The sequence below is a fragment of the Rousettus aegyptiacus genome, unplaced genomic scaffold (assembly GCF_014176215.1).
Source record: "Rousettus aegyptiacus isolate mRouAeg1 unplaced genomic scaffold, mRouAeg1.p scaffold_m13_p_15, whole genome shotgun sequence".
Classification (NCBI taxonomy): Eukaryota; Metazoa; Chordata; class Mammalia; order Chiroptera; family Pteropodidae; genus Rousettus; species Rousettus aegyptiacus.
The window spans coordinates 42,539,852-42,558,871 of NW_023416290.1; the positions used below are offsets into that span (position 1 = coordinate 42,539,852).

General features: G+C 30.1%; 1 protein-coding gene across 6 annotated transcripts in view; it reads right to left on the reverse strand.

Annotated features, from left to right (window-relative positions):
* The window catches only part of CSMD3 (CUB and Sushi multiple domains 3), a 989,790-nt gene that overhangs the window by 45,630 nt on the left and 925,140 nt on the right, over positions 1 to 19,020 (reverse strand). For all 6 annotated transcript variants that reach the window (XM_016138158.2, XM_036232977.1, XM_016138161.2 and 3 more), the window contains 6 exons: positions 16,934 to 17,107; positions 14,094 to 14,267; positions 12,799 to 12,984; positions 10,715 to 10,888; positions 8,432 to 8,614; positions 3,658 to 3,834 (listed from right to left, as the gene is read on the reverse strand). In XM_016138158.2, coding sequence (XP_015993644.1) covers positions 3,658 to 3,834; positions 8,432 to 8,614; positions 10,715 to 10,888; positions 12,799 to 12,984; positions 14,094 to 14,267; positions 16,934 to 17,107 — 1,068 coding nt within the window. The remainder of the gene's footprint in view (positions 1 to 3,657; positions 3,835 to 8,431; positions 8,615 to 10,714; positions 10,889 to 12,798; positions 12,985 to 14,093; positions 14,268 to 16,933; positions 17,108 to 19,020) is intronic.

Sequence of the window (19,020 nt, forward strand, 5' to 3'; positions counted from 1 at the left end):
AGTCATATAGATTTGGATTTAAAATCTTAGATCCTACATATATTAGCTGGGAAAGAAAGTTCTGTTTTCCCTGTAAGATACCGTTTCTTCAAATGTGAAATAAATAAAATAATAGTATATATTTTATAGATTCATTAATAGAAATAAGTGAGAGAATTTATGAAAAGCACTTAGCATAAATCCTAACAAATAGTAAACACTATATGACACGTTACTCTTTATGAGTAAAAGTGGTTACAGTTGCAATGGAAAGAAAAAAAAATTGTTTTGTTTAGTTATATTTTCCAAAATTTTCTAACAGGACTTTGGTTTGGAAATTTAGTTCAGGTACTTAACATTTTTTCCATAAATAATTTAATTCATTTCAATTCATATTAAAGTCTGAATATTGACGTTAGAAAAAAAAATAATTTGTACAAAAGGCATTTATATTAAATCAAAATTGATTAAAAATGACTTTTATTTGAATTTAATCTTTCTAGTATGCACAGAAAATAATTAAATTGAATGGTAAATTCCATCCATTTATGTGCTAGAAATAATCATTTAGTAGTGAGCTCTGCTAACAGTAAGTCGATTAAACAATTTGGTGCCTCAGTTTCCTTATCTACACATGTGAATCTAGAGTATGATCTCTTCCAGCTCCCAAATTGCATAATTCTATCAGTCATGTTTTTAAATTAACTTCCACTGCAAATTAATGAGGAGGAATCTGAAAAACTAGTTCTAATTCAATTTGATCACCACATATAAGCATTATCAGTATGTTAGATTCTTTATTACAGAAGTTTAGTCTGTTTTAATTGCCACCAAAATCTCTCTCTGTGTTCTCTTTTGGGGGATATTTTTTATTTGTTTTTAGTTTGGGTTGCTCCTAGAGTGTTAGCACTTTTTCACATATGAAGTCAACTGTTACACAATTTCAGTTTTTGGAGTAACAGCAATTCATCATTTAAAAGCTAATGCTAAAAACACCTTACTCCACACAATATCTCTTCTTGAAGATATGACCTTTAAAAAAAGTCTTTCTTTATATTTTTGATATGCTATTTGTAACCAATGTGTCTTGAGTGATTTTCAATTTGACTTAAAATTCCTTAGAAAAAATTAAGATGACCCAATTTAAAAAATGTAATTTTCAATCTCAGGAATTGGGATGTTTATTGTTTATCTTTACTAAAATTGAAAAATATCTGAAATGAAAGATTTATCCATGATTAAATAAAAATCATTATTTGTAGTATGAAAAAAGATGAATTACTCAGCCAAGTTTTTTACTCTGACTATACTCATTGTCAGTCTTTTCCATAACTATATGTTAAAATATCAACTAGAAAATATGTGCAATGTTATCTGTAAAACTACAAGCCCTCCCTGAAAGTACTTTAAAATGGACTAGGGTGATAGGTCATGAATACTAACAACTAAAATAAAATTTATATGAGAGATCTGAGGCAGTCAGCAAGTGTCTACTGAGATACTCTTCTGTGTTAGATGCTGTGCTTCACCCTACAAGGTTGGTTAGGTAAATGGATCTGGTTCCTACTGCCCCATAGTTTACCAGTAGGTAATTGCTATAAATGAGTTACACAGTATACAACAATCACTTTTAGGTAAAAGGTATATGAGAAAGTAGTGTCCTGAGAGGGCTTTTGCCAAATGTGTATCATGTGAACTGATACTTAAAAGGTACCAGGTACGAGTAAAGCCTCAGACGGGGCAGAACAGTATGGAAACAGTAAAGCTTATTTGCTAATTGTTAGACTGTTTGGTCTTGCAAAATTGAGACATTTTCAAAGTAAAGATGTAAAGACTTTACTCTCCATTTGAAACAACCAAAAAAAAAAAAAAAGGACATAATATGAAAACAAAACAAAACAACAAAATAAAAAAAAAACAAAAAACAGAAACAGGTTTCCAAAGGCAGGAATGCACAGCGATCCTTGAGTGACAGGAAACACATGAGACAAGTCCTTTGCCCAATCTTACTTGTTTAAGATCATTTGCAGGCTGCAGCACAGGGAAGAGGACCCTGTGTAGAGCCCAGACCATTTCCTGAGTTGAAAAGATGGATCTAAGTGTCAGGAGAAAACAAAGTGGATAGCATCTGTGAGAGATATTGTGGAGAGGATGTGCACAGAAAGAGAGCTCTGGAGATCCAGGGAGAGAACTTTTTGAGTATCCAGCAGAATACTGGTCAGTCCGTGAGGAAACTGCGTAAGGTGAGGTAAAGAACTACCAAAAGATGAGACGTAACAGTTTTTAGTGCTGACTCAGTGCCAGAAATATTACTTGCTACCGACTGCAATCAACAACTGGAAAATGTTTTGCTATCATGGATTTGGCTACTATGTTCCATTCGGTACTTATTTCAACAGCCTCCTAGCCATAGTTTGCCTTCACCTTTGAAGAGACACAATATACATAGGGTATTTTAACAGCCATGTCATTACACACAATTTTGCAAGAAGATATTAACTACAATCAACTTTCTCCAGAATCACAGATATGACATGATATTACTCTGATGGCATCCTCCTCTCAGCAGATTCATTTGAACCATTCGTTCAGGAAATATAAATACTAACAAAGGTTTTAAAGAAGAAAAAAAAAAAGAGGGGACGGATCATTCCCCTACACATAGTACAAGGCCTGTCTTCTCAGTTAAAAGTTTTGGGAATTATTAGGTCAGCCAAGGGCTGCTCCACCACTGACATTGTCAAGAGCAAATATTGGCTTTAGCACCACACGTTAAAAATCCAACACTTTTTTGGGTCTCAGAAGCAACATATTCCTCATTTACAAATTTAACTTAAGCTCATTTATGTTGTTATTCACAACCTGGCCTACTTTTATCGAGGTTCCTTATAGCAAAAGTACCTGTGACTCGTCAAATTTGTAATACACAAGGCACTCCCATTAGTCTCTTACTATAAAGCCTTAGTAACCTCTCATGACTCCTACAGTATCAGAACACATTCTAAATAGCTCTTTAAAAAAAAAATCATAATTTACATGATGCCACTAAAGTTCTTTTAATAAATATAAACAACCATAGTTTTCCAATGGAGGTACTGTTCTTGGTTAAATAAATTCTTTCTATTTTATTTCATACACAAGAATTAATTTATATATAGAATTTAAAATAAATTTTTAAAAATTTCTTCAAGTGATTAATTTCATTATAATACAGAATCATTATAATGCATTTTTTAAACTTATCAAGAGAGCAAATCAGCAACTAGGACTTCCTACAAATAATGTAAGAACTCATTAATAATTATTATGCTTTTTAAAAAACCAAAGCAGTTATTGATATGTGTTAGATGGGCAAAATAAAATTGTATTCTTTATGTTATTAATCTTGATTATAGCTGATAATTCACCTCTATTCTTAAAATACTGTTAAATTACTTTTAATAGCACTAATTTCTGTGACCCTTCTTTCCTTCGCCAATGTAGTACCATGGTAAGCCAACTGATTCTTAAAATCACTAGTATAAACTCTAACCATGAATTACTATCATCTTTTAATCTGAAAGACAATATGAATATTCAAAACCTTGCGTGGCTTGATTAATTACAAAATAGACACATACATATCCAAATACTTTTCACATCACTAGTGAAATTTAAAAATATTGAGAAGAAACTTACTTGTACAGTTAGGTAAAGTTCCAGACCACGTTCCATTGGCTGTGCACTGTCTAACTGAAGGGCCAGAGAGGATATACCCCTCCATGCAGGAATAAATTATTGAACTCGAAAATGTTGTCCCATCAATCCGAAAGACTTTTCCATTGGCTGTTGTTCCTGGGTTGCCACACTGTACAGCTATAAAACAAAATAGTTAAGAGGATATATAAAAAGAGTATAATTAGAAACCCTCTCACAAAACGTTAGTGACTGAATGTTTGTTTTGAATTATCCAAAGGAGCTATAAAATCTTCTAAAATAAATGTTAAATTATCTTTTATAAGTGCTTGAAATTCAAAATGAATTTATATTGATTTTATTGGCTTAATTACTGGGATGCAAATCGTATGGCAGTTATTTTTTTAAAAGACTTTTGTTAGTAGCTTCAGTAAAAACTTTATAAAGTAATTACTCAAGAATATTGCCTTCGGATACAGAAAAAAAATCTTTCAAGGAAGCATTATGAGAGTTTCTGCCTCCAAACCATCTAATGTAACATGGGAAGATACATAAGAATGAGATGCAAGAGATTTATTGTAATTATACGTATAAGAGAATAGATAGAAAATATATAATTTAAATATTTAAGACACCCATTTATATTTTTATTTATATAAATATATAACTGATTTGCATTACAACTTTATAATCTCTATTTACGGACCAGGGTATACAAAAAATAAACAGTAATAACAAAGTAAGTTCTAGAAATGGGCTTTATTAAGTTTTCAACATATCTTAAACAGGAATCACAAACACAATGCCTTATATAATTAACTATTCTGTATTATGTTTAATTATTTGTCATCGATGCCATAGTGAATTATAAAAATATCTTAAAAGCAAGCCTATGTCAAACGCAATACTAAATTTTGTTGTAATATAAGAAGGGATGTTAATACTTTACGGAACTTAAAGCTATCTTCATCAATATGAAGGGTAATTATAGTTTCAGAAAATATCAACTATATTACTTGCTGTATCCTAAATATTTAATTTTGCCTATCCTTTATAGAAGTGCTATATGCTTGTATGTATGTGTGCATAGATAGAAAACTTCCAAGATTTATACAATTACAACCATATCAAACTCTAGATAATATTTTCAGGAGAACCTATGATGTAGTAAACATTTTTACTTCTGTTGTCAAGAGTAATAACCCTCTGCTATATTCTTTAGTACCTGCCTAAATTAACAATCTGGTCATATTTATTTATGTGTCAGGATCTATTGTCTTGATACAACTCAAGAAAGATTTTAAAAATATCATCTTTGTTTTAAAATGTCATGTGATATGCATTTTGATATATAGATCCAGGCTTAGTCTATTCTTTCCCACAATGAAAATTAAGAATTTCTCTAGTTAGGGTGGTTTCTAGATATAGAAAAATCAAATTGTCACTCCTATCTTCTTGTCTCTAATTCCTCCACACTTAACAGATACATTTTTCTTACCCAGAGCATTATTTGAATTAAACACAAGTAAAATTAACATAAAATGAAAAGAGGTTAAGTGCATCATTTATTATGAATGAGGGCTGAAAGCTCTGTGGACACAGCAGAGAAGCAGCAACTAACTACTTTACCTTTGTAATACTGACATTTGGGGTAGACTGTTTTATTGCTGACCCATTTATGTTTGGTACTAGAGAACAAAGCCATCTCTCCTAGAAAGTCATTCTGAGATGCCAATTGACCTAACCGAGTAAAAGTGATAGTTAACATTCATTGAGCACTTATGTGACAGCCACAGCTTTTCCAGTAGTCTTTAAACTCACAACAAATGTTATCAGTTGATATTAATACAGCCACCATTTCTTGGTTGGGAACCAAGGCACAGAAAGATTAAGTAATGTGTCCAAGGTCCGAAAGCTAGTTAATGGCAGATTTTCATTAGTACAAGTTCTTCTGAAAGATTATGACAGCATATAATGATAATTAGATATTATTCAGGCTAGTAAATGAATGGCTTAAGCATATTTTTGTCAATTAATTATTTTTCATGTTAGATACATTATACAAAGAGTATTTTATATGTCTGCCTTTTCTTTTGTTGCTAGAGTTAATTTTTATTTTATAATTACTGTATCATTTTTTTTCTTTTTATCAAGGTGGTTAAGTACTCATATCTACAAGATCAAAAATAAATGAAAGTATAAGGAAGAAATTAAAGATCACTTATAAATCTACCACTGAGAGATTAACTTGACAAAGTATATATATATTTACATGAATGTTTATATAGAAATATGAATATATATTCATTTTCATGCTTATTTCAGGCATTGTGCAAAGCAGTAAAATATTACCATTTTTAAAAATAGAACTATGCTCTGCATTCTGTTCTATAATCTTATTCTTCTTACTTAACAAGTAAGGTATCTTTCTTTTATAAATTTAGTAACTGGATAGTTTTTCATTATATGTATATTCATAATTTACCTAAACAATCCCCTGTTGATAAATATAAAATTTAGTTTAGTTTATCATTTTTGGTTATCCTATACTCTAGCTTGTGTATATAACTGTGTGCACTTTTCCTACTTTAAAGATAAATTTATAAGTGTGGACCTTTTGAAATATTTAAAAAAATTTTTAAATATTTTTATTTTATTTTTTGAAGTATATAGGGTTACTAAAACTATTATCACAATACACACTTCGATCAATAGTGTAAAAGTTTGCACATCCTCTTCAACACCATGTGCCATCACTGTTAAAAATCTGTCAATTTGTCAAAAAATGCTATAATATTTAAATTTTCATATTTTTATTAAATTAAGGTATTTTAACACATTCATTTTATATTTTGATTTTCACATGTATTTTATCCATCGGATTCTAGGAAAGCTTTTATATTTTGTGGTAAATTATTAAAGTAATATAACATTACAGAACATCTGGAATAAAGAGAATAAAAATATTTCAAATTTCACTACACTGTTAACATTTTTTATGTTCTGCCTTTTGTACTTTCTCTCAACTGAATATCATTTCCTATGATTTTAATAGAGTGTATACTTTCGAATCTTAGTTTTACATTAAGTTTTACATGATTTAAATTTTTTCCATATTACTCTATGGTCTTTATTGTAATATTTTATTGACTATATGCTATTATATCATGTAAAAATATAATTGCTTATGTAATATACCTAGTGTTGTTAAATAATTTCCTGTTGTTATAACCAATATAGAAATAAAAACTGTATCTTTACTATTATGTATTTTCTTTAATATGTTGATTTTCTTTAGGAAAAAAAATCAAAAATAGAGTTAAATCGATGCTATATAAAATCTGTGAATTTATATGCATTTTTTCAAATCATTCTAAATATGTTATAACAAAAATATCTCTAGAAATGTTTTAAAATTCTAGTTTTGATGTATATACACCAGCATTTCATATTAAGATAGGTAGAAAATGATAACCTTTTAAATAATTTTCTGATTAGTAGTTATGTAGAACATTTTTCTATAGGTTACAATTTTTTTGCTCTCCTGTATTATTTGGTTTATTTTTCATCTATTCCTCTACTAGAGTCTGTTTTACAGTGACTTATACGAGCTTCATGTATGAAAAATAAATGAATTTTATTATATTTTCTACAAGTTCTAGTTCTCTTCTATCTGTAAAGTGCATACTAACAAAACAAAGTCAACTCCAGGTTGTTTTTAATCTAAAAAATATTCTGCAGTTCAGCTTAACAAAGGGCTGACTAAGATATCACCCATGTAATATATGACATCATTATAGAGATTTTGCCTTTAGAAAGTAAGTTTGAGAAATAAAGTGAACAGTTAAGTCTTACTTAGTACATTTCTTAGAATATGGATACTAATTTTAAATACAATAGAAGTTTCTGAAACATAATCAATCAAAAAACTCATAAGAGATTCTATTGGGAATTATTTCCTGTTTATAAAACCAATACATTTGATATAATACCAAGTAAATTTCATAAATACCTTTGCAAGTTTCATTTTTACACTAAAATTATCTCAATAAGAACAATTTAAATTATAAGGATAATTTTCTAACATTTCATTTTTTAACCAATCTTTTTGTTATTATTATCATTGTGACATTAGTTAATGAAATCTAGTAAGTTTCAGGTGTACAATTTAGCAGTAAGGCGCGCACACACACACACACACATATAATGCATTGTGTTAACCAATCTTATAAAATTTTAGTTATATTAACTCCGAGTCAGTCAAAAGAATTAACAATTTTACTCGAACACCCCCAAATTTAAGATTTCTAGTCACAAGCAACATAGTTTATAAACAAATAAAATCTCATTTATATTTAGACATTTTTCTATATCTTTCAATTTCTACAAACCTAAAAACTAAAACAGATCGTAAGATAATGTTAATGTAAGAACAACCTATTTTTTCCCCCTGATACTGTCTACAACATAGAGCACTGTGACAAAGTGGGAAAATAAAATTTTTGAATGAATTTTTTTTAACTTTTCGAATCCAGATGTCTACTAAGATGCGAACGTTTGTTTATAAATGACCCACCCATGAGAGATACTTTTTATAATAATTACCTAGCATAGTTCTCTTATAGAATTGTTATTAGTAAAACTGAAACACTACTGTTTTTATTCCATGGGAACACAAAGAACTGATAGGAGTAATACCACTAGTAATAACCAGTTGAATTTGGATACACATTAAATTCCAGTACTCTCAATATATTTAATTTCTGCTTGAGATTACCTTTGCATTCTGGCTGCCTTCCAGTCCAACTGCCGTTAGCTAAACATGTTCTTTCTTCTGAGCCATGAAGGATATAACCAGTATCACAAGCAAAACGTACAGAACTTTGGGTTCTGAAATCGCTTTCCTGTCTAGAACCATGACCAGGGGTACCTGGATCCCCACATGTACCAGTAGCATCACCTGAAAGTCAGTACAGTTCGAGTTAATTTACTTCAATAAACATTTACTATGTTCATGATTTAGTCCAACATTCTTGTAGTTATTTGTTTCTGTGCATGCTGTTTTTAACATGATAAGTTGACTGGGTAAAATCATAATTTATATTTCCCATCTGAATCGAGTCATAAAAAAATCCTAACTAAAAAGGAAAATAGTTGCAGAGTATGGTGTTATTTTCTTTATCAGTGATCTCTGGTCCCATTAAATAGTGTAAGGAGTTTTTATTAGTAATTACAGAACCTGGTTAATAATCAAGTTAATAGAAAATTTATAATAGTATTATGGGCTCAAATAAATTTATAAAACTAAAATAAAAAGCTGGATTTATTAATTTGCATGTTTCCTTCTCTGAATTTTCTAATTACTGAAAAATCTGTTTTTTTTTTTTTTTGTTGTTAACTTAGAACTGTGATGGAAAATGTAAATGTTACAATATAGTGTCTCCTGTATCCTAAAATTTCACCCCATAAATTTCCCTACCAGTGACCACTGACCAAGATAAATGAACTACATACTTCTCCTAAGTGAAATATAAAAATAAATCGTAAATAATTACAGATGAGAAACTTTGGCCTAAGTTGCTCATAAGAATTTTGTTCATGACCAGTTGTTCATCTTTTGATTATAGTGTTAAAAATCTACTCAGCCCGTTTATCATTTCTTAAATAACTCTAATAGAGTTGCCACTGTAGTAGTATATATTGAGACAGAGAGAGGGAGAGAGAGGGATATGAATACACTGGAAATGCTTTCTGCCTGTCGGGATGCCTTTTGACATGCTCTGCAGCGTATTTGGAATCCTTCTCTTTACACTTCCTCATTTTCATGTGATATTATATTAACAACCACAGGGAACTTTAAAAATCTGTGTACATTTTTTTCTTTTTGCAATTCAGTAGTAGTTTCCTAATACATTGGGCGTATTGTGTATAAGTTTACGTGTTTTTATTTATAATTGGTTATCTGACTGAGTTAATTAACTACGAGTTACTCCAAGCTAAGGGTTTTAATTCGCAATAAAATCAGTTTTATAGTCACATTAAAAAATGATAGTTTTTAAATTTATAGATTAAATTTCAAGTCCCAGGAAATTATTTCACAGGGATTAACCGCTAGTTATAAGGAGATTCGGAAATAATCATTTCGTAACTTTTACCTCTAAAGGAAAATCAGTGTAAAACAATACTAATAAGTGTTCAGCATGACCTCTACAGAGATAAGATGATATAAAGATAATGGACAATATACAAATAAAAAAATAGGCAGAAAAATAAGTATGAACAGGTAATGGGTAAAAACAAATATACTAGGTAGTATCAAATAGGGAGACGTCACAGGTCTAAAATTTAAATGACATTTTTGAAGAAAAGCAATAGTTTAAACAGATCAAAAAAAATTTATCAAATACTCTGTGAAGTTATTAATTAAAAATTATTAATAAAAAAGACTTGATATTCATTTTTTCTAAGATATTAATAACAGGGCATTAGAGGTTACAGAGACTCAGAAGTTATAAGCTGCCTGTTAATAAGAAAGAAAGTTTGGAAACATAAATATCTTTCATAAAACTTGGCTTAGTTTAATTTGAGATATTTAAGGCTTTATTTAAAAGTATGCCATTAAGTAATAATTGTTTAGAAAGTTTAATAGAACTGACTTCTAACAGAAAATCACCGATATAACATTGTTTTCTGGGGAAAATTATATTTGGTATCTGCCAAAATAGAATAGCTACTTAAGTGGTTCACCATTTTAAGGAATAAAAACACTTTATACAGAGTAGCATCCTAAAACCACTTAATTCTTTACATTAGGCACAACACAGTTCAAAACATTTATCTGTAACTTACCATCTATAAGATGATTATTAATTTGCATTCTGAATTTAAATGACCTTAAGAAGTATTCCAATAAATATACAAACAATGCTACAGCTTTTCTTGGAATTTTACAAAAGAAATGTATCATTGTGCCTCTTTAGAATGTGTTGTGTATACATTTCCAATACTACTACTAACAACGTAATTTCCAATACACATTGTCCAATTTTGCAAGTGGTACCTGAACAATGAGGTTGGGATCCACTCCAATGCCCACTTAGTTGGCAAGTCCTTGATGAGTGGCCTAGAAGAATGCGCTTTCCTGTGCAGGAATAGTGAACAGTGGACCCGAAGGTGTACTTCTCACCAGACAGGACTGCATTAGGAGGAACGCCAGGGTGTCCACAGTCAATCACTACAATACATAATTATTGAATATAAAATTTTTTTATATCTCCTCTTGAATAACCTGCACCAAGATTTTACAAAAAGTAAATGGTCTGCTCAAATATATATAACCTCCAGAAGTTAAACAACTATGTGAAAGCTGGCTTTTTAAAAAATAAAATGGAAGTTGCCATTACAGGAGAGATTCAATAACCCACTCACCCTGGGTAAGTAAGCATAAACGACTAAGCATAAGCCTGTATGTGTAGGGGTGATGAAGGTGTGTTCATATGCTCATGTGCACGGGTTTGAAGGACCTATGAGCCCAGACAAAGATGTGCAAATGAGGGAGAGGAGTAAGGCAGATTGGCTAAATAAGGACAGAGGATGCCAATATGATTCAAAATGAGCCCAAGCAGAAATTAAAAGGAGAAAACTTTGAGGGTAAAGGATAGGGAGTAAAACTAGATCTGTGACAAGCAATCTAATGCGTAGTCTAGAATAATCCCATTCCAGGTCATCAATGAATAAATTATATTGTACAAAGAAAATACTCAGTGGTCAGTTAACCAAAGCACTGATAAGCAGAGCAGGATCAGAAGTCAACACACTGCAGTATTTTGTTTATAACATAGAAGTGGCTTGGGAACTTACTGTGTGCCTCCTTTTATTTGTAACTTGGAAACATATTGAGTACAGCATGAATCTAGAGTATTAAATAGCACCCAAAGTGACATAAACTTAATAAAACCCTTGAGTATTTAGCACACTACCAGGAAGTCCTAGAGGAAGTAATGGCAAAAAAAAGTATATGAGACCTAAGAGAATCTAACAAAGTTCATGTTTATCTGTCCTTTAAGAGATTTTTAACTTTAATGTTATAGCCACAGGAGCCAAATAAGTGAATTAGTCAAACTATTAGACCAGTCAGTCTCAAATAAGAAGGCAAGCACATTTTAAACATGAGATCAACAACTGACTTAATTATTTTCTTAGAATTTAAAACTAATGGCATAAAATTTTTTCATCAGTGCATGAAAGATGTTATAAAATTTTCAGAAAATTCCACCCCATGAACATGAAGAAAGTGCCTCTAAGTAAAACATGATCAAAAATAATTTTATAATTTAAAAATTAAGCATAACCAAAAATTACTTGCACAATGACTTCTTGACACACTACTCCAATCTATGAAGTTTTTTTTTACTTTCATGTCGAAGATTCACCAACTCTCTGAGAAATGTAGCTGTATTTACAACCTACCAACCTCCCGAATTTTTAGAATTCATGTTCACTTTGCCTCACCTCAAATAATTTTTATTTATTTCTGTTAAATTATTTTCTCACTACAGAATGTCTATATGTGCATATCTGCTATACGTTATCTTACTTATATTCTATTACTCCAATACAACATATAACAAAATGACTTGAAAGATGAATGTTTACTGTATTCATATGTGTATGTGTCTGAATATGATATTTATGATCAATAAGTTTTAAGTAACACCTTTGTCTAAATCCCCAAGTATTCTGAAGCCCTGTTGGCTGTTTAAGACTAAAATAGCCTTAAATTTGCAATATTAGTACAAAAGAAAATTAAAATGTAGTTGCTTCCTATGGTATGGTAATATCATAGAATATGGAAGATATTTGCTCTTCATATTCAGTCTGCTCTTTCAACGTTTAAAATGAGTAGGGAGATATCTATCACATTAATATTAATACAAATAATATCTAGGCATTGAATTGGCAAAATACGGGAAAGCTTAGTTTCAAAACAGTGGAATAATTAAATCAAAAATTAAATTAAATTAATTAAAATAATAATTAAAAACAAAATCCTGATATATAGCTCTCGATACTTTATAAAACAATAAACATCCATGCTGCTTCCATGGCATTTTCTCAAGAAAAAAATTAACATTATCTACTTACTGATACATTCTGGTAAAGGTTTGTCCCACTGTCCGTTGGGTTGACATATCAAAACTGAAGACCCAAATAAGAAATATCCAGGATTGCAGTCATAGAATACTACAGTACCATAAGTGAAATTTCCATGTTCTATTTTACTTTCTCTTTTGGAATTGGCTGGGATTCCAGGATCAGAACAGTTTACCACTAAACAAATGACAATTTTTAAAAGATATGTTTGAAATGATATACATATACTGACATAGATTTCCTAATAGATTTAGAAATTTAGTTTCAAAGGTAAATTTAATCAAACAAATCAAAGATTCCAGGGAAAAAATACATGGACTTTCTACAGTACTGAAGTAAAATCTTCATGGATGAAAATATATATATAAAAAAGAAAACTTTTCACATTTTTTTTTATTATTAAATTTGTTGGAGTGACACTGGTTAATAAAATTATATAGGTCTCAAGTATATATTCAATAATACATCATATGTATACTGTGTTATATGTTCACCACTCAAAGTTAGATTTCCTTCTGTTACCATATATTTGACCCCTTTTACCCTTATCTACAACCCCATATCCCCTTTCCCTCTGGGAATCACTAAACTGTTCTCTGTATCAATGAGTGTTTGTTTGTTTGTCTTGTTAATTTGTTGCTTTCAGTTTTGTATCCCACATATAAGCGAAATCATATGGTTCTCAACATTTTTTAACAATAGCAAGAGGACTGCTGAGTACAGATTTTAAAAATGATACCTTTTAAGCTATAATAATAAAAATGAAAAAACAGTGATCTATGGTTGTGTTTTATCAGACAATATGAAGTATACCATCCTTCTTTGCAAAAAGAGAAAAACACCAAAAAATTCCCGTTAATCTATTTCCATAGAGAAAACTTAATAAATAAGCCCCCCCCCCAATGCAACCATTATGGTAATTCTGGCTTCAAATACATTTTTCCAAAGATATGAAGAAAATAAACGCCAAAGGTAAGTTTCATTAATTATGAAGCAAATCACAAGTAAAACAGTCTTAATAACTTTTTATATGCAGCCATAAAATGGGTACAAGATAATAAAGTTAAGCGGTTGAAAAAAAGCCTGACATTTTTAACTAAGAAAAAAGGTAAGTTAAAAATGAAGGAAAAAGGAAAGCGTTAATAATGAGATAATACCATCATTAAATCTTTTTATTAGCTAAAAACTTTCCCCTGTTCTACTCAAACAGTTTCGAATGTTATCATCTATGTTTACATAGACATATTATTACCAAGTTCTAAACTGGAATATAGTTAGGCTTTTACCTTTGCACACTGGTGGAGGATGGCTCCACTGTCTGTTGGCCTGGCACTGTGCCTTTGTTGGACCTTGCATAAGATACCCAATATTGCAAGAGAATGTTACCACATCATTAAAGTTAAATCCGTTTCCACTTGTTCTTCCATAAATTGGACTACCGGGATGACCACAGCTGACAGCTAATAGCAATGAGTCGGGGCAGGGAAAGCACAAAACAGAATATTTGGTTATTAGTTATCACATGACAAATACCTTTAGTCATTTCAAACAATGTAGAATGACCACTTTTATGTGAAAATATATTTAAAGTACTTTTACTAATGCAAAAGAGCAATTTAGAATGCCAAAACAATCTAATATAACAGAAATATTAGTTAGACAATTATTTACAATTGCGATAATTTTATGCAAGTGGTACAGAGATGTTTAAAGTTTCATGACATCTTTTTATTCTCTCTTTTTTTATTTTTAGGGTACAATACTGAAGTTCAAAAAATCTAGGAATGACTGAAGTTTCTGTCATTAGGAGAAAAAGGAATAAAAATGAACAAATTTTCCTTTTCTAATTAAGTTTAAGAATTATAAGACACTTAAGGGAAGTTTTTTGTATTTAACTTTGGAATTATTTGTTTTAATATATAATCACTTTTTATGAATAATAAATTGATAAGCAAGGTGTGTTTGAAGAATAATTTAATGAGAAAACATTACAATTTAATGGACAATAAAATGATTCTGTATTAGAATTCTTACTGGTTTATTTTCTTTACAATTGCTATTTGATAATTTAGTACAATTTTGTTTTAGATAAGCTGTTTAAATTCTTTTAGTGTTACAGCTCTGTTCTAGAGTTTATGTACTGGCTTTTCCCAAATACTCTGTATTTCTATGAACTGTTTTACCACATCATCTTACTCTATTAATCAGAGCAACTCCAGTTAACAGTGCTTCATAATTGGGCACGACGAAAAAAAACTGTCATTTTTAGTACTTTTGGAATGACCCAAGAGCAATTATTTTTCAGCTGTATTGTTAATGTTAACTTACTCATTTGGAAATTTAACTGCACTTTATTCTTGTTAAAATTATCAATAAAGCAACCAGTTTTACCCCAAGGACCAATTTTCGTTTACAGTCTCAATTATTCAACAAGACAAACAGTGGTATTAGTTGGCTATGTTTGAATATAAATGAAAAGGAAAAAATCTAGGATAGACTCAAGCATAATACTGCCATCTTTAGATCACCAGATAATCTGTGTATGTGTGTGTGTGCATGCATGGAGATATGTACATGCATGTGCACACACATACAAGCACATGCATACATCCCTCAGAAAAATAATTTTAATTGTTAACTATATGCTATATTATCCTATTAAATCTCAACACACAAAATTATTTTCCATGAAACTAGCACTCTAGTAAATTTCTGCTTATTGAATAAAATTTTGACAATGACAAAATTTATAACTATTGATATAATTAGTCACAGAATCAATAAGATATTTTCTGTGAATCCACACTAAAAGTCCCATGCATTATTTATCCGAAGTTCCCCAAATCTCCATTGTATGATCCCATAATGTATGTTACCATTATGATATATTTATAGTGTTCTCATTTCTAATACCAATTTTAATATAAATGTTAGTAATTGGGGTAGAAATAAGAAAAAAATAAGAAACACTTTGATTATTGACTCTTAAGTCCAAAATAGGATAAATTATGATGTGAAATGTTATATACTGCTAGGGATTCAGTGGGGTAAAAAAAAGTAATAGTTTAAATATTCGAATATATTCTTATTTTAGTAGTATAACAGTCATAAATGCACAATGGCAAATCTATATCATACATATAGGTGCCACAAAACAGCAGGTATATTTGAAGAATAATAAAAAGGTATTGTTTTAAAATCAATATTATTCTTCACATGTGAATTCCTAACTAAATTTTAAAAGATCAGATGGGTATTTGTTGAACTGATGAGATATTTTATTAAAACAATTCCAAAATTACACAATTATACAACTTTGTATAAATTTTAAAATAGTAGAATGTGTAAAGCTTTTAAATAAATTTTAAATATTTTATAATTCTTTACGACAAAATATTATATAAGCTGTGTACATGTAATCTTGATACATTTAAGAATACTAAAGGTTTAGAAACAAAAAGGGTCATAATGATAAACATTTTTAATCATTCACTCTGTATATCAGGGAATTAGAGCCTAAAATTAGCAAAGAAACTGAAATGAGAACAATGGTCTTCCCTGTCATATCTGATGACCCCCCCCCCCAACACTAATTATACTCTGTAAGGATCTGATTTTGATTCGACAGCTACAGCATCATAATTATTAGAAAAAAATTATCCAAAATATTTTCCACTATAAAAAAATTCATGGTATTACAGCACAACAATATTGATGCTACTGCACAGAGGTCTAAAGAAATTAAAATTCTTATAACTAAAATTTGTCAAGAATATACCTTCCTTAAAGAGATAGTCATTATATATTTATATTAAATACTAGAAAAACTGAATTCAATTCATCTTTTTGATAAAACATAAATAACAGACATAATATGGTGTAATATAATAATATTTTCTTCTACTTTCATAGTAGAGGTTTTATATGCTTTTGAACACAACCCACTTTAAAGACCAGTACACAGCAGTATAAAAAATGAATTGTTAGAATTTAGTTTATGTCTTCATCCATAAACATATATATGTATATATTTGTACATACGAATGTGTGTTTACTTATATTGAAAAAAAAATTTGGTAAATGCATGAGAACGGAGGTCTCTAATTATTTCGCCATGCTTACTTACGCACACAGGATGGGAGCTGACCAGACCAATTGTGATCCTGTTGACATATTCTCACTGAGGAACCAATCAATCGAAAACCAGGATTACATTGATAAACAACTGTGTCTCTGTAGCCATAATTTTCTCCAATGACTTGACCATTCACAATTAGTTCTGGAATTCCACAGTGACCCGCTGAAATGGGTCAGAAAGAAATACTTTTAATATTGTGGTCTAAGTTACTTTTGTGTATTTAAATATGTATATAACATTATTAACTTTTCAAGTTTACTTAGCAGCATGCCACAAATAATGCTAATGTGATTATATGACATAAAGATAACTATAAGATACTTAGTAAAATGCCACATATTAAGGAATTAAAAGAAAACACTTCTAGTAACATGGATCTAGAAGAAATTAGGAAACAATCTATAAAAATTAAAATATAGCATCAAAATTTGAGGATACAGATAAAGTAGTGGTTAGTGGGAACATTTATAGCATTCAGTGTTTAAGAATGGGAGATATATAATCAATGACCTAAGATTCTACATTAAGAAGAGGAAAAGGAGGAGCAAAATAAAGACAATAAATCCAAAGTAAGTAGATGAAAGAATATATTAAAGACAGTTACAAAAATAAACTAGAAAATAGAAAAACAATAAAGAGCGTTATCTAAGCTAAACATTTTCTTTAAAAATAGCAAAAAAGTTGTTAAATTCCTAGCTAATCCTATCAACATAAAATAAAACAAAATTCTTAATAACAGGAATGAACAGAGTGATATCACTATAAGCTTACAGAAATTAAAAGTATAAAGAAGTATGAAGAATGACTTTATGCAAATACATTTAACAGTTTAGAAGAAAAAGACATATACTTTGAACATCATATTGTGCAAAAATAACACAAGATTAAATGGAAAATTTGAATAGTCCTTTATCTATTAAACTATTTGAATTTTTAAAGCCCTTCCCATTCCCATAAAATATATTCTGGCTCAGCTATTTTCACTGGTAAATTTGATCAAACATTTAAGTTTAAAGAAAATACCAATCTTACACTCTTTTAGAAAATAGAAGAGGAAAAAAATAACTTTCTAACTTGTGTTATGAGGTAATCATAGCCTCGGTAGTACTCCTGGAAAAGACACACGAAACAATGTCTTCTATGAACATAAATGCAAAACTCCTTAACAAAATTTTAGAAAAATCAGTCTAGCAACATACATATATAATAATATATCATATCTTGGGATTATCCAGAAATGAACAGTTGGTTTAAGATGGGAAATCATCTGCTGTAATTTACCATTTTGACACAGTAAAGGAGAAAAAAATATATGATTATTTCAATAGATGAAGAAAAAGCATTTGTCAAATACCCATTTATGACAAAAACTAAGAGCGAATTAAAAGTGTAAGGAAACTTTTCAACCTGATAAAGACATCTATGATATTGTGATTTATAAGAATATGTTTTTGTCTTGTTGTCTTTTGTTATGTTAATGAGGCAACTTTGGACCACACCCAAGGATGGGGCCTGGTTGCCCCTGGAGTCAACCATGTGATTAGAGGGTTGGAATTTTTAGTCCTACCTTCCTGACCTCCAGAGAGGGGTGAGAGGTGAAGGGCTAAAGGCTGAATTAATCGTCATTGGCCAATGATTTAATCAATCGTGCCTTTCTAATGAAGTTTCCATAAAACACAAAAAGACAGAGTTCAGAGAGATTAAGAGTTGGTGAACAAGTGGAAATTCAAGAAGAGCGATGAACCCAGAAAGCAAGGAAGCTTCTAGTCCTTCCCACATACCTTACTCTATGCATCTCTTCCATGTGACTGTTACTGAGTACTATCCTTTCATAATAAACTGGTAAGCTAGGAAGTAAAATGTTTTTCTGAGTTCTGTGAACCTCTCTAGAAAATTAATCAAACTCAAAAAGGGGATCATTGGAACCCCTAATCCAAAGCTGCTCTTTCAGAAGCATAGGTAACAACCTGAGCTTCTGACTGGCATCTGAAATGGAGGTGGGGGATAGTTCTGTAGGACTGAACCCTTAACTTGTAGAAATCTGATGCTATTTTTGGGTAGATAGTGTCAGAATT